We start from the raw sequence: 27,346 nt of genomic DNA on the forward strand, positions 1-27,346 counted from the left end.
CACGATGATTTTTTAGTAAGGTTTTAACGAGACACATTCTCAAATAACAAACATTCAAGGGAGAGTGTTATAAATAATTTATTTGTGCTTGTCCATATTTTTATCTCTTATGATTTATCATTATTTCTATTTATCTTTTAATTGTAACTTCTCAGTTATCATTTTATATCTATAAATAAAATATTTCTCTTAAAAAGAATACACACAATTATCACTCTAAACACTATTCTTTTCCACCTCTTCTCCCTATTATATTTAACATAAATGAATATTTTAGGCTATTTTTGACTAAGAGATGTTTCAAGTTAAGCAACATTATTTAATAAAATTTATCACTAGAATAAATATTTTTTTTTGCAAGTTTAAAGGAGATAATATGTCATTACTTATATAAGTATTATTGTTTAGCCAATTCTAAATAATAAAAAATATATATCTTAGGTTCGTTTAAACAACTTATTTAATATTTATCATTGAAAAAAAATAATATAAATTCTTGAATATGAAGTGAAGCGTTGTAGAAAAAAAAATCTTAAACAAGTAACAACTCAATAAATTAGAAATTTTGCTAAAGCCTCCAACGTCTTTGTTCCGACAAAACAAGCGACCCACTTAAATCATTTTTTAAAGTTTTTCTCTTCCAAATTTGCCCTTACACGTCTCATTCATACTTCAGTTGTGTTTTTATTTTTCTCACACATTCAGTTATTCCACCCTAAAATGGCACCGTTTGCATCTCACAAGATGCTCTTTGTGTTCCTGTGGGTGGCCACGGTGTTGGTGTTGGTGTCGCAGAGGAGCACGATCAGAGGGTTTCTGGTGTTGGGCGGCGTGCCGGTGAGGCTACCGTCGAGCTACGGCCGATGGTGTTCTATCTGACGGAGTTCGACATCGGCGTTATTCTCAACACTGAATGTGCCACCTGGGCGTTGGTTTACTGCACCGTTTAATCTCACTAGTCATGATTCGCGTGAAACAAACGATAAATTTGGAAAGAAGAAATATTTTAAAATATTAACTAAATGAATATTTTATTATAAAAAGTTACTAGCTGTCACGTTTTAATAGGATACGAAAGGTGTTGGAAGCTAGCATTTCTCACTTGTAAATTACACAAATGAAATTTTTAGTCATTTATTTTTTTCAAATTAGTAATTTTAATTATCTTATTTTTTAATTATCTTATTTTTTAATTAAAGATTCTATTTTTATTTTTAAAAATTTTATGATTTTAGTCTCATTTTTTAATTAAGATATTTTATTATTTATTTTTTTAAAATTCATAATTTTAGTTTATTTAACCAATTTTAAATGTTATTCATGTATTATGTAAATATTGATTGATTGTGCTTATTAACTATTTACATGATAAATATTTTTTTTAAAAATTATTTAATTACCAACAAGTTTAATTTATAAAAAAATACATAATTAAGCTTAAAATTGACAAATGATATTAAAATTACAATTTTTAAAATAATGGAAAACATAATATCTCATTTAAAAAAAACTAAAATAATAGATATTTTAAAAATAGAATATAAAATATCTCAACTAAAAATAAAAAAATTATAAATTATAAATTTATAAAAATTGGGAGATGAAAATTATATTTTAGTTGATAAATTAATATATACAACTTAAACATTGACTTTGAAGAGTCAACGTGGATTACGACTCATGCGCAACGGTGCAAGGGATGGCTTCCTATCAGCGGCGTCTATAGAAAAGTGGATGGATTATCTCAGATTAATTTCCTTTTTCTTTGTGTTTTTTTTCCCTACTTTTCCTTGGTATAGCAGTGTCTTGATTATATTATAATAACGAACTTCTAGGTTTAAGACTTATCATTCAAAGACTTTCTAGATTCAGAAAAAGTATTTTACATGATGTATCGACGTACCAACCAAGCTTAAAGGTACGGAAAGTATTATTAGTATACTTTATGATATATTTTTTTATAGAATTTTTGTTATTGATTAAAAATTATTAAAAATTATAAAACTTTTTTAATTTATACTTTTATTTATTAAATCTCACTTACAATTTTATAATTTTAATTGATGATAAAAAGTGAGTTAAAAAATGTATTTTATTTACCAGCAAAACTAACTTTATTAATATATTCAATGTTGTACAAGATGTACCACAATTGGAAGTAGGTTAAAACGAATGTGTTAAAATATATTACTAATAATTCTATAAATTTCATAAATTAATTAGACTTTTTGGGCTTTGGTTTTTACGAAAAAAATAATTAAGAATTTAAAAAAAATTAATAAGGTTAAATTAGTTTTTAAGTCTTTTAATTTATTTTTTAGATTTAATTTATTTATCATTTTTTTTTGCTTAACTTCATCCTTTAATTTTTAAAATCAATTTAATTTGATCTTTTAATTTTTCTTAGGTTCAATTTGGTCCTTTAATTTTAAAAACAATTCACTTTTTGAGAAATATGTATTTTGTGACAATTTAAAATCACTTTGTAAGAGATTTGTACCATCACAAAGTTTGATTTCTTATAATGTTTATTAAAAGATCAAATTGAATCTATTTAAAAAATTAGAGGATAAAATTTATCCAAAAAAATTAAATTACTAAATTGAACCTAAGTAATAAATTAGAATATTAAAAAATTAATTTAACCAATTAATAATGACAATAGTCCATATATAAAATAAGAGGAAATAATAGATACATTTTAATTTCTTAAAAAATATATTTACATGTTTTAAAGAGATAATTTTTTTCTTAAATTACATCTATCTTGTATGGGAGACAATTTTGTTCCAGCAAGATAGAATCACAATAAACAATAAAATCATTTCTCCAAGTATTTAACTCAATTATGTATCCTCCAAGATTTGAATATAAAACTTATCAAGATGAAACAATTCTATATACTCAATTTTACATTCGAGAAAAAAACTTAAGTAATATTACTTAAAGTGACTCATATAAACATTTCATTGGTGATGGTCTAATAATATATCCCGGTATTATATAGTGAGTGTACATTATTATTATTTTTTAAGTACTCCTAAAAAAATCAATATATACCATATTTTTGTTTATTTTAACAGTATAAATCAATATCATCATGTCCATGAGCGAAAGAATTTTATTGATGAAACTCTGGTAATTCAAGTTCAACCACGCTTTATATGTAAATCATTCTGCATATAAAACTCATCGATTCTGGCATTACCTTTCCTTGTCGAAGTTCATGAGGATATACCGATAAAAACATAGTACTATATCGATAAAAACTGATGTTTGAATAAGCTATTAATTTTAGTTATTATATGATAAATTAACAACGAAGAAAAAAGTTTTAAAAAATTGAAATATAGAATCGCTAGAAGGAGGGCTTGAACCTCCGACCTTGTGGTTAACAGCCACACGCTCTAACCAACTGAGCTATTCCAGCTTCTGTTGGTTACCATTCATAATGTTTGATATATATTAAAACAGTTCCTAACAAGCTATGAATCCACGTGATTCTAGTAATCCTTGACGCACACCACACGTGTGATTCTAGTAAGAAAACATTACCTGCATGAACAAATCTTTCACACAGGCTTAGATAATGGTTTTCTAATGAGATGCTGGAATGACAGGTAAAGTAACTTCACCTGTTTGGATAATCTTGTGCGCTGGATTTAAAGGATGATTTTTTTTTTAATTAAAGTTAGAGTGTAAAAGGAGTGAGTCCAAAAAAAAAAAATATAATTTTTTTATAATATTATTTTCTTTTTCCCTATCAAACACACCATAAAAATACTAAAAAGAGAAGAAAATAAAAATAAAAAAATGAAATGAATTTTTTCATAGATTAAAATTAGTTTTTCATCAATTAATCTTTAACTAATTTATAAAAGTTATTTCATTTGTGTGTTTGGTTTGGGAGAAGAGAAAAAAAATGGAAGAGAAATTAAAAGAAATATTTAAAAAGAAATAAAGAGAAAAATGTGAGACTCATGTTATTTTTTGAGAATTTTTCATTTCTTCTCATCCTAAAAAAATGAGAAAGTATCTATAAATTAAGTAACCATTAATTAATGGAGAGTTAATTTTAACTTATGAAAAAATTCTATTCATTTTTTTTTCTTATTTTCTTCTCCTAAAATTTTTTCAAGAGAAGCATATCATATCAAAACAGTTATTTTCATTCTTCAACATTTTAATGTGTATGCATAGAGAGGAAGTTAGCTTCAAATGACCTAAGTTTTTTTTTTTACAGTAGCAAACTTAATTCAATTCCATTGCATCATAAATGGAAATACATTGTGGCATACAAGAAAAAATATGATGGCTAGGATTAATAACAGATGTCCTAACAAACTGAATTTTGAAGCCGGGATAAATTCCAAGAATATCTCTCATATGATCAATAAGAATGTCACATTCAGAAAATTTCTGATTAGTAGAAAAAATCTGGTTTACCAGCAGCTTGCAATCTGTCTCAAAAATAACAGATTGGAATCTCGACTCAGGAATCAACACCAATGGTTGAAAAGAAGCAAAAGCTTCTCCTTCTTGCCCCCAAATGGCCAGTACAAGGGATTTATAAGCAATGTTTTTAGAACAGGACTGATCATCGAACCCGAACCAAGCATTTGTTAAGAGTGAATCATTCAACTAGAATTGAATCGATTTTAATAAAATATATTTTTTAATATTTTAAGATAATATCCTAATAATATTGAAAAAAAATATTATAAATTATAATGTTTCTTTCTTTTTTTTAAGCAAAACAACTTCATTTTGAAAGTTAAAAAAAAAAAAATTAACGAAACCGATTACCGGTTCAGTGGCTCGGTTTAAGGATGCACTTGTTTTTATGAAGACATGTGACCGGTTCCGGTCGAACCTGCCAGTCCAGTCTGGATTTCAAAACAGTGGTTATACGAACAAAGCCTAATAAAAATAAAGCGAAATGGAATAGAAAGACCCCTCATATTATGGCATTTCCATTGCAGATTTCAAGTGATTAGAATCACAAAATGGAAAAGCAAAATCATATTAAGAGAATCCAATCTATCTACGGTTTTTAGACAATAGTAGACAACCATACGTCCTCAGCCATTACAATATTTTGTTTCATTCTAAACTATAAATTAAAACAATACAAAATTCTCTGCCTAAGTCTCTTAATTGTCTGCAATCAGCATTTATATGCAGTCAGCAATTCAAACCATTAGATGAAGATCCAGTCACTCATGTTATCTAATAAATCAGAATTTAAACGCATTTTGGCATCTCTGAATCATCCGATGTTTATCACATAGTTTACTAATCAGTGATCGTGTGAGTGCATGACTACACTAATATGGGTTCAACAGGCTCTAGCAAGGTATGGTGGCAGACTATTTGGTGCTCGGTAGTGTTCTGCATTTGGAAGAAGAGAAATGCAGTTATCTTTAATCAACAAGATATTGATAGCAGAAGTTTAATTGATGATATCACTTTTGTATCATGGTCTTGGCTTAAGCAATTCGACTCGGCATTTCGTTTCTCTTTTGTTCAGTGGATGAGTAACACAAGTGCATGTTTGAATGGGCCTACTAGTGCTTAATCATCTTGTCATTGGTACGATGGAGTATACTTTGTAATTCAAATTCTGCAGTTTTGTTACTAGTGTATGCGGGGCAAAGCTTTGACAGAGGTTGAGTTCATTAGGATGGAAGTATCCTTTTTATTAGCCTTGTGTAACTACTATTGGTGGTGGGTTTGTTTTCAAGGGTTATTGAGTATTTGTAGCTGTTTAGTTATAAATATTCTATAACCCCTAATGTATGCCGATCCTTGGTTGGTTACTTGTATCATGTTGTTGTAGGTACTTCTGGTACCATATATATATATATTCATTTTGCCGATTAAAATATATCATAAAACATGTTGACAGGTAACTTTAAAATTTTATGTTGTACCGAGTGATAAGTAAAGTGGAAATGACAAATTAAATTAAAGAACCTCAGCTGAAATTATTTCACTACGGTAATTAGTAATCAAGCCAAACTTGAAGAAAGTCAATTCTAGCTCTACTCTCAAGACTAAATAGAAACACAACTATGTGAAGGCTTTTCACTACAATACTTAAGTGTTATACCATCCCACACCAAACCAATTTTTTGATTGATGAATGTTATCATAGTCACATAACAAATTACTCGCTGCACTGGATCCATTTACCCTAACATAAACCTTTGTTGACTGGTAACTTCAAATACTCGGTATAATTAGTGGAAATGGCAAACAAAAATAGTGAAACTTAGAAGGCTTTATTCCATTATAGTAATGAGTAACTGCTAAGATCAAATCAATCAATTGTTATCTGGCATGCAATAATTTTCTACACAACCAACAATATTTGTAGCAGCTTAAGAAGTTTTTCAAATGAATTCCTTTTCAATAACTTATTCCCTTTTGGTTTAAGTAAACAAGAAACAACATGGGCTAAAGTCATCTCCAATCACTAAAAGATTAACCATTTTAGCCTTACCTAATGACCAAACAAGCTAAGAGGCTAAGGAACAAACTAATGGTGTTTGATATCCCAAATTAAGGGCAACTGCAGGTCCACTTTGTGTCAGATTTTATCGCAGTCAGACATGTTGACTATCAAGGCCTGCAAAGGTAAAAAAAATTCAGTAAACAGTAGTTTAGATCAAAATTATGAAGAATACACAATGAACTTGATTACCTTGTACATTCAAATTTTTATTGGTGCTTACTTGTAGTTCATTTGAAGACCTATTAAATAAAGATACAAAGAATGTTAGATACAAGCATTAAATAACAAAGAAGGAATTGCAACATTAAATAGAAAAAATACCTTGAACTTGAAGCATTATCTTTGGAATCAGTTAGACCTATAGGGTCAAAAAAATCTTCGAAACTGGTTCCTTGGAGTGACCAGTCCAAGTTTGAAAAATCAATGTCAGATATGACAACTCCCTTGTCCAACTCAGATGTAGAAACCTCATTAGCCAATGATTTGTCCAAGCTCTCAGGCATATTAGAGGCATCGAAGTTCAGTTTGCCCCTTACATCATCCTTCTTACTTGTTTTTCCTGTATCTGCTTCGATAGGAGAATTGCAATGACTGCTCTCTTTATAAGCCATTTGTTTTTCAGGGTCAAACATAACTCTATCGGTTGAAATCGTAGTGCAACAAGAAAATTAGTAGGGGATACATATGTATCACAGTGAGAGGATTGTGTTCTAGGAGGTGTCTCTAGAATTTGTGAATGGTTTGGAACGAAAAACAGAGGGTGATTGAATGAGCCTTTGGCAACATTGGATCCTTGAACCTGTGATCCGTTGGGTGCACAGATCCCAGATGGTGGTAGAGTTGAAGAAGAAGATTGCCAAGAAACTACTTGATTGTTGACAACATTACTTGATTGAGGCAGTGTGTTTTGACCTAAACGTGAAGATAGACTAAAAATCCAATTGATGAATAATGAAAGCTTAGCATATACTTAATAGATGCACAGAAAATTATACCTTGGACTTGATTTTTCCTCCCAGGTGGTCTACCACGAGGTTTCTTTCCTACTGCAGGCCCATTTACTATTTCAGTATCTTTTCTCTTCTTGTCAGACGCACTAATCATTGGTGTTGAGAAGTTCCCAAATGTGTTTTGCATGGCAGAACCAATACTTGCAATAGAAGAAACACTTAACAAAAAAGCAAAGCAACGCCAAACACATCATTTATATAACAAAAACATTCACAATGAAGATTGCTACCACAACAAAAACAAGAACCTCTCAAAAGCTCTTCTAGCATCTATCCAAACTAGTCCTATAATTTCAATGGGATTAAATAAGGGGCTGAATGGGTTGTGGGCTATGGACTCAATGACAAGAGGGAGTAGCCTCCCCATTACATGTTGCAACCGGAGAAATCTTAGGAGGAGATACGTATGTATGATCGCCAGATGGATGTGTTGTAAGAGGTGTCCTTGAGACTGGTGTTGGTTGGAACAAGAAATTATGGCTGATTTAATAGGCCTTTGGTAACACTAGGTCCTTGAACCTGTGATACACTGGGTACACAATTCCCATATGATGGCCAAGAAACTACTTGATTGATTATTGATAGCATTACTTGGCGGTGACAATGTCAGTTAAGTGATGACACAACATCATTCCAATAAAAGCAAAGCAAGACAAAGTCAATACATCATTAATTGAATTCCACACGTTAGGAAAAAAATGTTGTACCTGAAGGAGTTTCATTACAAAGCCTCCATTGAGGAACCACTGCAGAATTTGTGCTCATCCCTACGACATTCAATGAGAGTGGCTTCTGAAAAGTATTTATAACATTTTTCAGGCCTTGCACAAACATTTGAAGTCGGTATTTCTCTTGAATCACCATGACCCGTTGTTGATGCAACATCTCCTTTTGCTTTTTCAAACACATATACTCATCCAATATTTGCACCAAGCCCAGCATAGTCTTTGACAACTAAAAAAAAATTCAAAATTTGCATAAAAGACAAAGAATGATCCACATGCAATAATCCAAATGAAAAGAGAAAATGACCAAAAATATCTCGTTTTAAAGATGGTTGGAATTGCTGAACACATCTTTATAATATATTGCACTAATCATCTATTAATGGGTTATTTAATACCATTTGGTAAAACCAGCACCGTCCCTCAGATTTTTAGTGTCAGGGCCGGAAAAAAAATTGTTTTTATAATCATTTTAAATATTATTCTCCTTATATTTTTTATAAAAAAAAATTAACAAGTAATTAATAAAATTTTAATAATTTCATCATCTGTACGGGTACGAGAATGGGTATGGGACGGGTAGTGACATCCTCGTCCCCGATCCCGATCCCAATTAAAAAAGTCGGATAATCCCCGAACCCGAATTCGTACCTGGTCAATTCGAGTATTCCCCATCAAAATCGAAACGTGTTTGGACGGATACCCAAGTATGAGTTTCATTGTCATTGGGTTTCATTGTCATGCCTAAAAAAACACTTGCTAACCAGACCATTGGAAGAAGGGGTTGAGAAAGAATTAAAAGGGATGAACCTGGTTGGTCGACGAATCAGTGAAGAGGGAGGAAGCCTCGTTCAGGAAGATAGAAGACGTTTGAGAAAAATGATTGTCTCTGAGGTACTGGTGGACCATGAGGGCCACAAGAGCAGGGTTGATTTTGTCCATTCGGAACGACTCTGTCGTGTTGGGTTCGATTTCGACGACGTTTTGGAATCTCCAGCAACGAAAAAGAGAAGAAGGAGTGTGATGATAGATCAATGAGAGTAGCTCACTTTAGAAGAGGTAAGGAGTATAGAGGCCGGTACTTCTGGCGCGGGAAAGTTTCCTTTTTTCTCATTTGTTTAGATGCTTTTATAAAATAGTTACCGCGCACTCTTTATTTTTTATCTTTTATTTTAAATTTAAATTTTATTTCAACTAGAACTATTTTTTATTCAACCTAAAACTTTTTTTATGCGTTAATCTAATATGCAGAATCGTGTGATGCTTTCACACATTCATTCATAATACTATAGGTGTTTAAATAATTTTAATTTGGTATACTTCTTTTTTAATAATTAATGAACGACATCAAACTTTGAGGTAAAAAAAGGATAAAAGATTACAATAATGAATTACCGTCATACTTTCAAAGTTTGAACACTTTATTTTCAGATTTTTGCTTATTAATAGTTATAGTAATTATTAATACTTTGGGGTGCTTATTAACACGTTTTCAAATTTATTAACTAATAGTTATAGTAATTATTAAATATAAAAATTTATTAACTAAACCAATTAGAATGGTTTGAACAATACGTTTCCACATCCATGGTTTTGATGCTTGATTTTTAATTATAATATTTAGTCTGTTAATTTTACATATTATCAATTTTGATTCATTTGTTAAATTATTAACTAATAATTATGATTAGTAGAATTATGAAGTAAATTATAAATTAACTTTTTTTTATCAAATTTAATTATAAATGAATTAAAAACATTATTTATTAAAAAAAATAACTTATAATTAACTTAATAACTCTACTAATCATAATTATTAATTAATAATTTAAAAGATAAATCAAAACTGTTACTTTGTAAAATTAGAAGGATCAAATGTTATAATTAAGAAAATCAAAATTATAAATTTAAAAAAATTAGAAGAATCAAAATTACAATTTAACTATTTTTTTATTATGAAAACTGAACAAATTAACTCGAATTGGATTATTTCACTAGAATTCTTATATGCATGGTTTCAAGACAAAAGAAGCACAAGATCTCCGAGAGTAACATATCTTGTCGGGAAGTTCAATTAATATTCATGTTTAATTTTATACAACAATTTATTGATTATAGCATTTCCCAACATTCGTGTTTAACAGTCTATTTATAAGTTTTTGGTTCTGGTATTTGGGAAAAAGACAAATCATAATTTTTATATGCAGGGGAAAGGTTATAATAAGACATAATAAGATAAAGGATAAAGACTACAAAGGATGAATTAGCATATGAATGTGAATCAATTATATTGCAATGATAATTCTTTGGATAATTTGGTGGGTGTCTAGATCCTGTGAAGGTGCAGATAGGTAATGGTTGGAGAATAATGTATTGTGTTAGTTAAGGTGTAAGCGGTTGGAGTTAAATTTTGTCTATATTTTTATTCAATTTAATTAAACTTAATTGAATTGAATTAACGGTTGGAGTTAAATTTTGTCTATATTTTTATTCAATTTAATTAAACTTAATTGAATTGAATTAAGTTTATTTTTTATTTTGTTAATTTAATCCAATTCAATTCAACTTTAATTCAATTAGATATGATTGGTTCAATTCAATTCAACTTTAATTCAATTAGATATGATTGGTTAATAAGTTGAGTCATTAAAAAATAATAATTTTTCAGTCTTTACAAAATTAAAGAAATTTTTAAATTCAAAAATAATAAAGATATTTTCTTTTTTACAAAATAGTGAGAGTATTTTAAAAAATTAATCTGAATAAAATATTATCCTATTCATATAATAAACAGAAGAAAAATCATAAATATATATTCATAATAATATTCATAAAAATTATATCAACTTACAATAAAATATAAAAAATAAACTCTAAAATAATATATTACCTCGTAATTAATTTAAGATTTCTATTAATAGTTTGATTGTAAGTGAGTTAGGTTGAGTTTTGGTTGTCCAAACCTATAACCCAATTTAATTATAATTAGATTAATTAAAATAAAATCAATCAAATCTAATATTTCAATCTAACTCATAAAGATCTAATTGGATTGATTGATTTTTTTGCATTCCATCTATTTACACCCCTTGTAATGATTAAAAAAAACTTAATTATAAATTTAGTTTTCATATTTATACCTGTTTATAAATTTGATTTTCATGTTATTTAATTCACCAATTTAATTTCCTTTCTTTATTTATTTTTTGGCAATCCCATAATTTTAATTCTGAATTCCAAATTTGAATGTTATCTATTAATTGTTTACATTTTATTCGATGTTGATTAGGTGGATGAATATTTGGCGTGTACCAACAAGTGCAAGTTCGAATCAATGGCCAACGCTCAGCTCACAGCAATAGCGTCATCGATCTCTACGGCAATACACTGCGATTAAGCCTCTGGGAGATAGAGTGCTGATAAAAATTAAGGAAGCAGAGGAGAAAACTGAGGGTGAGATTTTGCTTCCATCAACTGCTTAAACGAAGCCTCAAGGGGGTGAGGTGGTTGCTGTTGGGAAGAACAATGTAGAGATTAGTGTGAAGACTGATGCATAAGTTGTGTATTCGAAGTATCCAGATACTGAGGTGGACTTCAATGGTACAAAGCATCTTATTGTGAAGGATCCTTGAAACTAATGACATCAAGGATCTTAAACCCTTAAATGATAGAGTCCTCATAAAGGTTGTTGAAGCTGAGGAAGGCAACAGAAAACCATTGTGTATGACTCCGGGGAACACAGTTTTGTATTCCAAATATGCTAGAAATAAGAGCACGACACTGAACATAAATTTACTTAAATTTGGGATTGGAAACAAAATTACTGGTTTAAAAAAAAAAGACTCGATGAATTAAATTATAGAAAAATTAAATTTGTGAGTTAAGATAAATAAGAGGATCAAATTTATAATTAAAAAAACACTAAATTTTACTTTTAAAAAACATTTAAATATAAGTAACTTTATTTTAAAATTAATTTTAATCTATTAATTTTAAAAATCAATTTCTTTCAAAATTAATTTTGCAAATATTCACTCAATAGGTAGGATTGATTGGTGGACCAATTCTCAAAGACATTGAATAACAATTATTATTTTTTCTCATGAAAAAGATAAGTTTTGCATATGTTTAAACAAACTAGATTTTTTTTTAGTGAATTCAAATTAGAGATATCAATTCCAATGTATATAACTTAGTTGGCAACACACATTAAAGTTGTATGAAAAAAAACTTAAATTCAATTCTTATAAAATAATTTTTGAAAAAGATAAAGAATTTTAAATCAATTAGTAGGACTATACACACACAAAAAATCATTAAATATGATTAAATTTCAGACTTAGAATTAGTGTTATAATCAATCTAAGAATCAAAAAACATGTGAGAATACTTGGGTCTCATCAAGTTAAATTTTTTTAAGAAAAATAAAATTAGAAATATTGAAGAATTTAAAGTTATTTTTCCAATCATAAATTTAAAAAGTAATTTGAAGTATGTGAATAATTGTTGCTCCTTAATTAGTGTGGTTGAATTCAAGATCTTCATATGCAACTTAGTTATATACAGTATTTGAAGAAATTTTTTTAATCGCTCACAGTAAAAAAAAAAAAGTATTTACCTAAATACATGCTTACCCTTTGGACTCTAGAATACGATGTTGCCTGGTAACGAACATTTTATTGCAGAAGATGAAACACGAAGCAAAAAAGCACTGCGAAAGAAAAAAGGGACAGATGGGCCTACTCTCTTCACCAACCAGTGTGTGGCACTTGTGACCCTTCAAACTTTTGAAACCACACATTTTTTTCACTGTTTGCAGAGACAAGGCCACAAAAGGATGATAGAAGGATAAGAGAGGATACAAAGTCCAAAGGGGAAACCATGCAGCATTCTCCAACGTTCGAATTGAAACTTATCAGACCAGAAGACAAAAAAGATAGGAAGATTATTTCATTTTTTAGTTTTTTTATTTTTATTTTTTTGGTCTACATTTTACTATAGTTTCCACTTCCAAGTTCCAACTTTTGAGGAGAATGTTATCCTATTTTTCATATTTTCCAAACAATTCCACTTCAACCGGTTATCAATTTCTATTGTAACTAATATTTTAGCATATACATTACATAGGATAGTTGTTTTAATTTATATATGTAATTAAATTTTATAATGAATAAATAATTTTAATGTTTAAGTTATATTATAATTAAACTTTAAAATAGATAAATAAATAATTTTAAATATATATAAATTATATTTTATATTATAATGAAGAATTTTAATTGTGATATAAATTTTTTTTACAGAATTTTTTTTAATTATTGGTAATTTTTTAAAAGAATCTATTGAAATTTAATTTAAAAATAAAGACAAAAGAGGATAGATTATATGGAATATGTGGTTAAGAAGATAAGTATATAAATAAAATAAAATAAAATAATTTGAGATTGTTAATAGATAACTTTTAGCCAATTGCAGAATTAGTGTATAAAATGCATATTGAAAAGAAAAATATTAAAAATATTTAATTGACAGAGTGAGAATTTCACTTTTCAATATATTATAATTTATAATATATATATATATATATATATATAATTTTTCCATTTTCTTTTATATATATATATATATATATATATATATATATATAATAATTTTTCCATTTTCTATTCTCCAATTAATGGATATGCATTTCCACATGTCTCATAGGATAGTCCTCGGTAATTTAAGTAGGTGATTAAATTCACAGTGGAACATTCAAAATCATGTTGAAAAACCGACTAATGTGACCCTAGATTATGTTTAGATGTTTTATTTTATATTCAGGAATTGATTTTGAGTCTGTAATTAACTTTGAGTTGAAGAAATTTTTATATGTGTTGATAAATATTTGTATATTAAGTTTTATTACTAATTTCTTTTTAAAAGAAAAACATTGAAACACATAATTACATTCCTTTAAAATTAATTCTAATTAAAATAAATTTTACAAAATAAATTTCAAATACTCACACAAAATCACAGGCCTCAATGTTTTTCAACAACTCAAGTTGCTAAGCTTTTGATTTTCATCGTATGTAAATTGAGCATTTGATTAGTATTTTGACCTCAAATTCTTATGCATCATTAGGATTATCTCATTTAAAATTAATCTATTTTAGTGCATGATGGACTGTAATAGTTTTATATTTGCTAAAAATATCTTAATAGATTAAGTTAAGAAAAGAATGTGTTCTTATTATCAAAAAAAAGGAAAAATATATTTATAAATTATCCTTAACCTCAATTTTTAAGTGTTTATGAAAATTTTGGCATATTGAAACAATTGAAATCTAAAATTGAGTGAAATTTAAAATGAAACATTGATCACTAAATATAAACAATTTGACTGGTTAGAGGAAATTGATGCTCATGAGATTACTACCTGGCATTACATTTTCTTGGTTTTTTTTTTTTACCAAATGTACACGTTCTCTTTTCAGAAAATTTTCAATCTACACCGGTTTGTAGTTTATATCCCAAAGTGCACCCTTTTAGGCTTCATTGAGAAGTTGGAATTTGCCAACCCAACTTCTAAACGGTGGTTTTTTTTAATTTAAATTTATTTTTAATTTTTAATTTATGTTTTAGTTTAAATTAATAAAAATATTTTAAATTTAAATTTTCATACTTTTATTTTAAATTTAAAAATAATCTATTTTAGTGCATGATGGATTGTAATAGTTTTATATTTACTAAAAAATGTCTTAATAGATTAAGAAAAGAATGTGTTCTTATTATAAAAAAAGGAAAAATATATTTATAAATTATCCTTAACCTCAATTTTTAAGTGTTTGTGAAAATTTTAGCATATTGAAACAATTGAAATCTAAAATTGAGTGAAATTTAAAATGAAACATTGCTCATGAGACTGATATCTAGCATTACATTTTCTTGATTTTTTTTTTACCAATGTACATGTTCTCTTTTTAGAAAATTTCCAATCTACACCAGTTACGATAGTTTATATCCCAAAGTATACTACTTATTGGCTTCATTAAGAAGTCGGGATTTGCCAATCCAACTTCTAAATGATGGTTTTTTTTAATTTAAATTTTAATTTTAATTTTTAATTTATGTTTTAGTTTAAATTATTAAAAATATTTTAAATTTAAACTTCCGTACTTTTATTTTAAATATTATATTATATAAAAAAATATTTTTAATTGATTTTAAAAATAATATTTTATTAAATAATTTTTGTTTGTTTAAGAAAATGATGTTATTAAATATAATTTTTTTCTTATATTATTTAATTTATACAAGACTTAATTGATAATAAACTTTGTTTGATAATATTTTTTATATAAATTATATTTAGTAAAATAATAATATTAAAAAAATTCATGTTTGTTTTAAAAAAATTAAAAAGTTAACTAAAAAAGTCTTATATAAATTAAATACTATCATACTAAGTTTTATATAAATTAAATAATATAAGAAAAAAATATTTAATAACATCATCTTCTTAAATAAATAAAAATTATTTTAATAAATTATTTTTAAAATTAATTGAATATATTTTTTATATAATATAATATTTAAAATAAAAATACCGAAGTTTAAATTTAAAATATTTTAATAATTTAAATTAAAAAAAAACTGTTTAGAGGTCGGGTTGGTAATGGGTGTTGCTAGGTGCATCCAACATCACTTGATAATGCCAAAAATGCCTCTCCACTAGTAATACGTGCGGATCAGGGTGATCCGTAAAACACCCGCGGATCAACTTGATCTGCGAAAGTCTCATGCGGATCAAGTTGATTCGTGTAATACTTGCAGATCAAGTTGATCCATGTAATACATGCCGATCAAGTTGATCCGTGTAATACGTGCCGATCAAGTTGATCCGTGTAAGACTCGCGGACCAAATGCGAATCAAGTTGATCCGTAAACCTTTTACAAATCAACTTGATCTGTAAACCTTGTACGGATCAATTTGAAGGACTTACGGATCAAGGGTATTTTAGTTCTTGGTTCAGGAACTCTTCTTCATCACTGTGGTTGAAAAAATCGAAGCCTCTCTCTCTGCAATAAAGTGAAACGCATCAGAGAAATTTAATTCAATTCAATGGATGCGAATCGCGAGCAAAATGTTGTTGACGTTGGATCGCTGGCGGAAGCCGTTTCTACTGACGACGGTCACGCTCCTCTCTACAACATCGAAAGTCTCTGTATGCGTTGTCATGAAAATGTAAACGTTTTTCTCCTTTAATGTTTTTTCAATTAATTCACTGTGTCGGTTTCTTCTTTTTCGCGCCTGCGTTTTGTAACTGAACTATTCAATTTTCCTTTTTTTTTCCTCTTTTACATTTAATTCGTATTTAAAGCACCATTTTTTTCCTCTTCTGCATTTAATTCGTATTCAATGCACCATTTTTTAAAACTCTTCTTTTTCCTTCCTAATTGCTCCCTCAACGTTTATGAAGTTTTAAACATTGAGCTTTGTGTTTTTTTTTTCCTTCCAAAGTCAAATGCATTTGATTCGTATTCAATACTTGATTTTTTTTACTCTTCTTTTCTTCTTTCTTAATTTACTCGGTGAACGTTTCTGAGGTTTATTAAGCTTTGTCTTTTTTTTCTTCCAAAGTCAATGCGTATTCCATACTCAATTTTATCTACTTTGTTTTTTTCTCCCCCCTTAATTGCTCAGTGAAAAAGTTTGTAGTTTAAAGGCCTTATTTTTTTCTTCCCAAGTCAATGCTTTAAGGTTGATGTTCGGTGCTTACGGATCAAGTTGATATGTAAAGCTTCTACATATCAATTTGATCCGTAATAAATTTACGGATTAAGTTGATCCGTGAGCAACTTGTGGATCAACTTGATCCTTAACAAACTTGCAGATCAACAAAACCATATGTGGATCACATTATCACATACGCAGATCAAGCATAATGAGTTGGGTGCACAAAAAATACTTTAAATATACCCGAAGATATTTTTGTCTTTGCACATAGGGTGTTGGGTACACCAGCAATAATGCTGGGTGCACCTAACAACACCCTAATTCGTGACTTCTCAAGCATAAAAGTGGGGCACTTTGGGATGTAAGTCATAAATTGGTGTAGATTGGGAATTTTCTAGAGAGAAAGCGTCTACATTGGTTAAAAAAAACCCATTTTCTTTGTTTTTCGTCCAGCATGAAAAGTTATAGGGAGTGACGTAGAAAAGTATGGCAAAAATAAAATAAAATAAACTCTCCTAGAAAGTGTAGAATCTAAAGGTATTTTGCTTTGACCAATTAAGGGCAGTTCATACGATTTTCAATCATATGGCCAACTTTAATACACGTATAAAAAAATATAAAATAGTATTTGGAGTTTTGACACTCGAAAGACTTTCTCTTGAATCCTTATCATTCTTCGTCAAACCACATGGGCTATGTATGTGAGAGTGAACCTTTATCATTCAGATCATCATTGATGGTGGTCTAGTACTATTTATTTATTTGTATTGGAGGCCTTTCTAATCCAGATTCCTTAAATTCTTAAGGGTGTCAATTTATCATGAGATGTGAAATTTTGATTCTTAATATTCTCCATAGTGTGGTAATTAATTATGCCCCCAGAAAAAGCATGATCTTCGTTTGATTCTAACTTCTTTTTTTGCTATTGTTTGTGTACAAAGAAAGTAAAGAAAGAAATTATTTGATTGAGAAATATGTAAAACTGTTCAACGTGCACACTAAGTCACTAACTTAGGTCGGCCATAAATATCACTTGCATAAACATGCTAACCAATATGACATGACATTGAACCAATTATCATTAACTTCTAATACACCTATATAACATTATGAGCACAAATAACATTTAAAATTGACTTTTAAACAGACAGAAAGAAACATAACCAAGTAGTTTTAAATCTTGCTTTGTTTAGACAAAGTATTTGTATTCTTAATTAGGTTATTGCTTTAAAAAAGTAACACACATAACATTTCTTAATTAAAAATTTGAAAGATACTTGTACAGAGAAGGAGAGAACAATCATAAAAAAATTCATGCAAATAAATGATAGAATTTTTTTCCTCTACCAAGGGAACATATTGAATGTTATAAGAAGAATAGGTAGGCTTCCAACATTAACCAATCACACCAATTCCGATTAAATTGCAATTCAAATTAATTGGCATGCTATAATATGATTATTTAAATATAATTATTGACAATAATGCTGCAACACACAAAGTCCTGGCCCTACGCCAAACACATGTGCTTTCATTTGACATTCGACGCAAACATGTGTCAAGAGCAACACCCTGATCGGTTGGGACCAAACGAGAAACACTTGAAGACAAGGAAAAAACAGAGTCAAGAAGTATCTTTACTATTTTTGAATGAATGAGGATTGGAAATAAGTTTAATGTTTTTAATATTAACTCTTACATGTAGTTTTAAAAAGTTTAATCTAAATTTGTCATTGGTGTACAATTTTTTGCATAATCACATATTCATATATCACTTTAAAAAAAGGTATTTTTCTGGCTGTTTAGGTGTCGTTGTCTCAATAAACTATCAGAAATATTGTAGTTTTTGGCAAATAAATTAACCGTCACAACCAATGCGCGCGTGTCACTTAATTAATTCTTAATTTCTAAGCATTCGTTACCATTTTAGTAATTGTTTAATTTCTAAACATTGTTAATATCAAAACTTTTATTGTAAAAAAAATATACAATTTTTATATGCAGTCAACTAATTAGAAATTATAATCAATAAAAAATTAAAATTATAATAAATATAATTTTTAAAATATTTATTATAAAAATCAATAAACTTATTATATATTATATATGTTAATCTATAATTACATTATATTTAGGTTGTTTTCTCAATTGTCTATATTCGTTGCAAACAAGATCATTTAGTAATACAGGTACAATAACACATACATGATATAATAATAAAATAATTGAACTGATTTTTTTTTTATCTTTCATGTTAGATTTTAGTTTAAAATTAATTAATAAGCAAAAATTAAAATATGTTATAAAATCTGATATTTAGATTATTTGAAGTTATAATCAATTAATATTAAATAAAGTTATCCGATAAATATATAAGTTATAAAATAAACTGAAGGATGGGGCTTCCTAACATTTCACATGTTAAGTACATTCTGGTTATCTGTGCATGTGAACGCGGCAGTTCAAATGTTACAGCATACTTATAATTAAATAGTATTTGCAATTTGCAACAAATTATATATAAAAAACATGCATGATTAATCATACGAATAAATTTGTAGATGCCATTTTCTTGAGGAATAAAATAAAATCCATACACCAAACACTTGAAGCACGACAAGGTGTAGGTGAATGAAAATGTCACAGTAACTAAAATAATTCTTTGTTGAGTTAAAAGAACAAGACAAGAAGCCACGCGAGATTAGTTCGAAACGTGAGCTTCGTTTGTTCTCCCATGCCAAAGTGGGCACGACGCACAAGCACAACTCACCCCCACCCACTTTCCTTGTCTAACGCAAAACGAGAAAGTGTCTCGTGATGTGGCGTGGAGGTGGAGGGTGTAAACAAGATCAAATACATATGAATATGAGCCCATTAGGCAAAATGGAAACAATTTACGAAATGTTTGGCATTTGTCAACCTCTCACAAGTCACAACCTTTTAATATTTCCAAATAAACACCAACATGTTCTCTCGTATCATATATAAAAAAAAAATTATCTTATAAGAAAATTTCAATTTATTTTATTTTATTTAATATTATTATTTCTAAAATATCTTTAATTCAAATATTAATTTCAATCACTTTTCTTATCTTTGATATCAAATTTCATTCAAGGATAAATTGAAAAAAATATTTTTTTTTAAATTGAAATTAATATTATTAATTGTGATTAACTAATTTTCTTTGTTTGTGTGTTATTTTTTTTTCCTTAAATATAATATCGGAGGGAGTAAAGTGACATGACGACAGATAATATTATCTCATGTGGTTAAATATTTTATTTTTGGTCCGTATGAGAAAATATTTATTGAAAGAGATTAATCCCATAAATAAATATAAGTACTTAAGAGATTAATCACCAAAAAGAAAATTTCAAATAAATAATTACTTGCAATTTACTACATTTACATTTTGATAATAACAAGCTCGTAATAATATGAAGTGAGAAAATAAAATCCTTAGAAGTGTGGATATATACTTTTATGAGTGATGTAATACAATTAATTGGATATACCAGAAGGATATTTGGCTAACCGAATAGCCAAACACCCAAACAAAACTTTAATCTCGAGATTGTATTATTGAAAAATGTCTGAGTATTTGACTGGCTGAATACACTCCTAGACGAATTGACCTAAGACATCCAGATATTCATGTCACTAAGCATCAAGATGGGATCTCAATTATTCAACTGACCGAATAGCCCGACACATCCTTCCATGACCAAATACTTTATACAATCCAACACATAATGACAAACCGGAAGTCATTATAATCAAGTTTATCCATACAATCATAATTGTAATAATTATTAAGAATAGATTACGAAAAAAAATTGGTAATTAAGACTAAACTAATGACATCTCCATTCCTTCATTGGACATTGTTCATTTGTTCTCATGTTTTTCACTTTTCCCTTATAAAATACTAGAATTCTACTCCATAGTCCATACTTTTACACCGAGTAACCCATAAATTTTTGTTTGAGGCAAGCCTAATAGCCATGCAAACCTCGTCTACATTTTTGCTACTTTTATACAACAGAACCAAAATTTAATATTGGATTTGAGCCATGCATTGATTTGCTCTCATTATACCATAACATGCCCTGTTTGCTTCAATTTTGCTGTCTTTCACTCGTTTTGTTGTTTTTTTAATCCCCATGGCCATGACTGTGCTATTTATTAAAGTATGTAAAATATGAAATAATATGCTATAATAAGATCCACAAAACAGCAAATTTAAGCAACTTTAAGGGAGATTCATATACGGTTATATTAGCCAGCTAGAACAAGGAATCTACCTCTAGTCTTCTACGATCTTACACCACAAGACCAAAAATTAAAAGCACATTCACAATTAATGGAGTGGTCCACAATGAACCCAAAATTTAAAAAATCAAATACAACTTAAAAGTTAAACCAGTTATTTGTGATTTTATCTAAGGTTGTGAGTTCACATGAAGAATATTGCAAAAGGAAAGACTCAAACTGCAAAAAATAATAATAATAATAAAAAAAAGATAGCTTTAGTTTTTTCATGTTTTTGGTTACAAAAATTGCTTCTTTTTTTTTTATATTCCCTTGGTCATCTGGCACTGAGAAAAAGTGAACCACCAAGTTGCAGAATCAAGTAAAATGTATTAAATTTTCACAACATCCAACCCAACTTCCCCAATATTTCTTTACTTTCTTTCTTCTTCTGCTTTCTTCCCTCACCCCTCTAAAAATCACAAAGATTCTACCTTTTGATGCAAATGGGATCAACCCACCAACCCTAGGGTCACATACCAGCAAGATTCATTCTTTCATTCAATCTCAAACCAAACAACCCCCATTTCAATTATGGCACCATTTCCCACTTCCCATTACTTCAGGGCCTTCACTTTCTCCATTTTGTTCCTCAAAACCCTAGCTTTTGACCCAATTCCTCTGTTTTCCTATGCTGGCTTTGGAAAAGATCTGAAATTTAAGCCCAACGTGGCCCTTTTTGGTAATGCAAAGGTTCTCAATGAAGGGTCTGGGATTCATTTCTCTGGCTTTGGGAGTTCAAGAGGCACTGGGAGAATCATGTACAAGAAACCCATCAAGCTTTCTCAAGGTAAACCAAGGCAATTAGTGTCTTTTTCTACTTACTTTGCATTTTCAGTGTCCTTGGAAGATGGGGGTGGCTTGGCTTTTGTTATGGCTCCAAAGGGTTCTCAAGGTAATGTGTTTTATCAAAGTTCTTCTTCTGGGTTGAATGATGGAAAATTTGAAGTTGTTGGTGTTGAGTTTAGTGCCTCAAAGAGTGGTAGAAAAGGGGTTTCTTCTAGTTGTGATGTGAACATGAATATTGGTGGTTCTGTTGTTGCTAAAAAAAGTAACACCTCTATTGGAGAAAAGTTGCATGTTTGGATTGACTATGAAGCTAGTTCGAGGCGCTTAGAAGTGAGATTGAGTCAGCATGGTAAAGCAAGGCCATCATATCCATTGATGTGGCATTCAATTGACTTGTCAAACGTGTTGAAGGAGAATGAAATGTTTGTGGGGTTTAGTTCTGTAAAGGGGAATAATGATTCTCAAGCATGCGATCTCTATTCATGGAGCTTTGTTCTGAGAAATTTTCCACATTCAATGCATTCAGAGCCTCTGGATCCAAAGGTCTTTGTCAAAAACACTGAAAGTCCAGTGGCTAAACAAAGGAGTGATTGCTTTTTGAGTGTTCTTGCTGCAATGATATTTGGTACTGGATGTGGAGCTTTAACAGCATTTATTGTGCTTTACTTGTGGACCATCTTTGGCAACAATAAACGTGCAGTGGTGCCAGAGGAGTCTCTTGTGGAACCTGTAGATGTTGATTATAGGAAAAAAGTCAAAATTGTTGTAGATAAAACCATCGAAGATGGTAAGAAGTAGAAGAACCTCGTGAGGGAAGAAGAGGTTGGAGGAAGCTTGTGTTTGTAAATTTATTTAGTTTGTCTTGTATTTAGGTTTTGCTCTATTGTAGTAGTAGTAGTAGTAGTCTTGGTAAAGGGCTATGTACTTGGTTTTCCTGACGTTGTCTATTGTTTATCAAATTGAGATTGAGATCCAACTGTGTTAAAAGATTGCTTACTTTTTTGAAACATGCCAAATTGGGGTTATTACTTATTAATGTACTATATGATGTTGTTACATAGATTTCATTGTATGAAGATAACCACTATCAACCCATATTAATGAATTGGTTACTTATAATATAAAAAAAATGAATTGGTTACTTACGACCTATGGTTCTTTCCATTTAAGAGAAAATTGTAAAGTTTATGGAAATATGACTCCCCTATATATTGCCCCTTCTATTACATATAAAAGCTACAAAAAAAAAGCCTTGTGTTACTGTATTTTAAGGAACTTGAATATCTTTAAAAGAAATGAAGTGTCACACGTTTATATATCTGGTTTATCCGTCGTTGTCTATTGTTTATCCATATCCAAGAGAAAACTGTAAACTCTGGAAATGTGATCCCCTCCAAATATTTTCTCTTCCATACATAAATTGCTTTAGTGTTGAATCCTCCCCAGCTCTATTCCTTTGATCCATTATGTAGCCTACGTCTAAATCTTTAAATCTGTTATCAGTATGGAACTGTTATTTTAAGAATCTCGAATATCCTTTAAATCTGTTATCCTACGTCTAAATCTGCCTAAATGCTACAAACAGCTTTGTGGAACTGTTATTTTAAGAATCTCGAATACCCCTTTAAACGACAAATTATGGAGAACTCCTTGTGCTTAGTCGAAAGGAGGTAAAAAAAACGGCATCATCTTGTGCACCTAAGTCTTGGTGCTTCGTTGAAAAGTCATTTCATAGCTGTCAGGAAATTCAATCACACGCAAGCTTTTTCTCCCAGGAAACTCAATACGGGCTAGCCTTTTTCTATCAAAATTGACTTGACAAATACTTTGATTAACGCTCCAACTTGCTACTTATATCCTTCAAGTTGGTTGAATAATCTGAGTTAGTTGAATTATTATTCTTTTACTTCAAACTAAAACAACACTTGGGATATGAAATAAATTAGATTAGATGAGAAATACTCATCTTCTATACGCTTATAATTTTCAACAAAAATTAATCATCATTTTCTATACGCTTACCATTTTCGACAAAAATTAATCATCTTCTAATAAAAACTAATTTGTACCAACTTACATGCGATTGATTTGGTTGAATAAATTTCTTTTCAGGATATGCATATAGAGAGCAAGGCGTTATAAAAAGAACACTGATCATCGAGCATTTAGATGGATCAAACATTTAGAGCTTTAAATAATAGCAGTTTTATATTGTCTTCCCTACCAACAGGTTATACATAAAAACGGAAACAAACCAGAATCAGTTTTATAGAACAGTAATAGAAACTAGATCTAGCCGGAACAAAACCATCCCCTCAAAAGAGACAATCATCAACCGGCAACAGGAAGTTGCAGCTTGTTATCCATCTTCTTGTCTAAAGCCACCGCAATACACCACACCCAAGTTCAAATTCACATATCATGTTGGGCAAACTCCTCCTCTTCCTCTTCATACTCATCCTCATCAGCAGTGGCATCCTGGTACTGCTGATACTCCGACACGAGATCGTTCATGTTGCTCTCAGCCTCTGTGAACTCCATCTCGTCCATGCCTTCCCCGGTATACCAATGCAAGAAAGCCTTCCTCCTAAACATAGCAGTGAATTGCTCACTCACTCTACGGAACATTTCCTGAATGGAGGTAGAGTTACCAATGAATGTTGAAGCCATCTTCAAGCCAGTTGGGGGAATGTCACAGACTGTGGATTTCACGTTGTGAGGAATCCACTCAACAAAGTAGGAGGAGTTCTTGTTCTGCACATTGATCATCTGTTCGTCGACTTCCTTGGTGCTCATCTTGCCTCTAAACATGGCTGAGGCAGTGAGGTAGCGGCCATGTCGAGGGTCAGCAGCACACATCATGTTCTTTGAATCCCACATTTGCTGTGTCAGCTCTGGAACACTCAAGGCCCTGTATTGCTGAGAGCCACGAGATGTCAAAGGAGCAAATCCAACCATGAAGAAGTGGAGGCGAGGGAAGGGAATAAGGTTCACTGCAAGCTTTCGCAGATCAGAGTTAAGTTGACCAGGGAACCTCAAACAACAAGTGACACCAGACATTGTAGCTGAGATCAAATGGTTCAAGTCACCAACTGCACACAAAAATGAAACACAATCAATATTATCCTCATTGAACAATCTTACAGCCCAAAATTGAGAAGTCTTAAATTGAAAAGGGGCTATAAATGTGATTTGTAAAAGCTTACAGCTTGGGGTGGTTAGCTTGAGGGTACGGAAGCAAATGTCATACAAAGCTTCATTGTCAAGCACCATGCACTCGTCTGCGTTTTCAACAAGCTGGTGAACAGAGAGAGTAGCATTGTAGGGTTCCACAACAGTGTCCGAAACCTTTGGAGAAGGAAAAACAGAGAAAGTAAGCATCATCCTATCTGGGTACTCTTCCCTGATCTTAGAAATCAACAAGGTACCCATTCCTGATCCAGTTCCTCCTCCCAGGGAATGGCACACTTGAAAACCTGCAACAAGAAGAAACATCTCAAAATCAACCACAAAACAAACACCTAAATAAAAATACACCCATAAAACCCTCCAAATAAACACCTCCAGTTCAAAACTCAACCACAACATAAACTTCTCATCTCAGAAATCAACCTCAAAGCCCTTAAACACCTCCATTTCCAAAATAAAACATAAACATCTCATCTCAAAAATCAACCACAGAACCCTTCAGGCAAACTAAACACCTCCATTTCCAAAGTGAACAACAATACAAGAGTCTCAGTTCAGATTTCAATACCACCCACAAATCAAGCTTGGCCTTTAAAGATATGTATCAAAATCGGCCACAGAACACATCCAAGGCTATATGTATCAAAATCGGCCACAGAACACATCCAAGGCTACAATCCTATAGAAAAGCACATGCAAACCCAAAATCACCGAAAAAAAACCCTAAAAACACACTCCCTCACACACCCAATTCTAAAACACCCACAAAACCCTAAAAAGCTTCCACCTTTATTAAAAGGCACTGATGCTCAATCAGGCACCACCCACAAAAACCCTCCATCTTTCACTTTCCCAACAAATCCACACAGACCCAATCCAAAACCACCAACCCCACACCCTAAATTCAAAAACCAAAACCCCCCACAAAACCCTAAAAAAGCCTCAACCTTTACACCCAAAACTCCCATACCTTGCAAGCAATCGCAGTTCTCAGCCTCCTTGCGCACCACATCGAGAACAGAATCAATGAGTTCAGCACCCTCAGTGTAGTGCCCCTTGGCCCAGTTGTTTCCTGCCCCGGACTGCCCGAACACAAAGTTGTCGGGCCTGAAGATCTGCCCGTACGGCCCGGACCGGACGCTGTCCATGGTGCCCGGTTCGAGGTCCATGAGAACCGCGCGCGGCACGAACCGGCCGCAGCTGGCTTCGTTGTAGTAGACATTGATCCTCTCGAGCTGAAGCTCTGAGTCCCCACCGTACCTTCCAGTGGGGTCGATCCCGTGCTCCGCGCAAACCACCTCCCAGAACTTGGCGCCGATCTGGTTGCCGCATTGGCCACCCTGGATGTGAAGGATCTCACGCATTTTGAAAATTTGTTTGAAGAGAAAAAATGAAAATTAGGTTTTGGAAGAGAGAGAAAGAGAGGGTTTTTTTTTGGGTTTGAGTGGGGTAAGAAAGGGTGAGAAGCGTTGTTTTATATAGAAAAAAAGTTGGTGGCTTTTTGTTGCAACGGTTGGATTTTGAATTGGGGTGGGGGAAACGGATGTGAGCTGTGAATCCTTTTTTATTTTATTTTATTTTTATTTGATGAGAGAGGATTATTTTGAAATTTGAATTTTTTTGAATGTACAGCTGGAGAGTACTGTTTTTGTGGGACCCTATTGTGTGGGGGGAAAACGGGTGAGTCTTTCTCTCTCTGTTGGGATGGGTGTCACTGTGGCAGTCAAAACTCAAACGGACGAGTTTTTATTAAGATTTGAAACTTTTGTCTTAAGAATTTAATTTAAAATGTTGGCGAATTTAATATTGTGATTTGTTTCAAAGAGGTTTAAAAAGTGTTTAATGATAAGTATGCTCCTCTAATTTTGCGGGATGCGAGTGAGCTTGATTAAGATAGTGTCGGTCCAAGTGATTCACGTACTTAATGTGTATGAATTAAAATTGAATTATTAGAATTTATTTTTTGATGAAAATAATTTTTATTTTATTTATTTATTGAATTTTGGATTAATTAAAATTCATTATTTTTAATAAGCTTGAGGGTTAAGAAAATAATAATAAAACCTTTTTAAATTAAATT

General features: G+C 30.6%; 3 protein-coding genes and 1 non-coding gene across 4 annotated transcripts; 1 reads left to right on the top strand and 3 right to left on the bottom strand.

Annotated features, from left to right (window-relative positions):
• Positions 1–3,356: 3,356 nt before the first annotated feature.
• Positions 3,357–3,430, bottom strand: TRNAN-GUU. The gene has a single exon. It is a non-coding gene; the product is annotated as a tRNA-Asn (tRNA).
• Positions 3,431–6,282: 2,852 nt separating this feature from the next.
• On the bottom strand, positions 6,283–9,325 carry LOC114406259. The gene is made up of 6 exons (XM_028368911.1): positions 9,063–9,325; positions 8,235–8,481; positions 7,513–7,686; positions 6,839–7,429; positions 6,707–6,756; positions 6,283–6,631 (listed from the first exon to the last, which is right to left on the bottom strand). The coding sequence occupies exons 1-4, from the start codon at positions 9,192–9,194 to the stop codon at positions 7,050–7,052; spliced, it is 933 nt and encodes a 310-aa protein (XP_028224712.1). The 5' UTR covers positions 9,195–9,325; the 3' UTR covers positions 6,283–6,631; positions 6,707–6,756; positions 6,839–7,049.
• A 12,238-nt stretch (positions 9,326–21,563) lies between these two features.
• LOC114406260 (L-type lectin-domain containing receptor kinase VIII.2-like) lies at positions 21,564–23,113 on the top strand. Its single transcript, XM_028368912.1, has one exon. The coding sequence runs from the start codon at positions 21,823–21,825 to the stop codon at positions 22,873–22,875; it is 1,053 nt and encodes a 350-aa protein (XP_028224713.1). The 5' UTR covers positions 21,564–21,822; the 3' UTR covers positions 22,876–23,113.
• Positions 23,114–24,218: 1,105 nt separating this feature from the next.
• LOC114406261 (tubulin beta-2 chain-like) lies at positions 24,219–26,730 on the bottom strand. The gene is made up of 3 exons (XM_028368913.1): positions 26,237–26,730; positions 25,284–25,553; positions 24,219–25,169 (listed from the first exon to the last, which is right to left on the bottom strand). Exons 1-3 carry the CDS (start codon positions 26,628–26,630, stop codon positions 24,490–24,492), a joined length of 1,344 nt encoding a protein of 447 aa, XP_028224714.1. The 5' UTR covers positions 26,631–26,730; the 3' UTR covers positions 24,219–24,489.
• Positions 26,731–27,346: the final 616 nt, after the last annotated feature.

This window comes from Glycine soja, chromosome 3 (assembly GCF_004193775.1).
Source record: "Glycine soja cultivar W05 chromosome 3, ASM419377v2, whole genome shotgun sequence".
Taxonomy (NCBI): Eukaryota; Viridiplantae; Streptophyta; class Magnoliopsida; order Fabales; family Fabaceae; genus Glycine; species Glycine soja.

Bases quoted from the DNA above. Each gene is read 5' to 3' on its own strand.
- LOC114406261 (XM_028368913.1), bottom strand. From the start codon at position 26,630: ATGCGTGAGATCCTTCACATCCAGGGTGGCCAATGCGGCAACCAGATC. The intron at 25,554-26,236 runs GTATGGGAGTTT...TTCTTGTTGCAG, and splicing joins GAACTGCGATTGCTTGCAAG to GTTTTCAAGTGTGCCATTCC. The intron at 25,170-25,283 runs GTAAGCTTTTAC...TTTTGTGTGCAG, and splicing joins CAAGCTAACCACCCCAAGCT to TTGGTGACTTGAACCATTTG.
- LOC114406260 (XM_028368912.1), top strand. From the start codon at position 21,823: ATGGCACCATTTCCCACTTCCCATTACTTCAGGGCCTTCACTTTCTCC.
- LOC114406259 (XM_028368911.1), bottom strand. From the start codon at position 9,194: ATGGACAAAATCAACCCTGCTCTTGTGGCCCTCATGGTCCACCAGTAC. The intron at 7,687-8,234 runs GTACAACATTTT...CTTTTTTGTTAA, and splicing joins TTGTAATGAAACTCCTTCAG to GTGTTTCTTCTATTGCAAGT. The intron at 7,430-7,512 runs GTATAATTTTCT...CTTCACGTTTAG, and splicing joins GAGGAAAAATCAAGTCCAAG to GTCAAAACACACTGCCTCAA.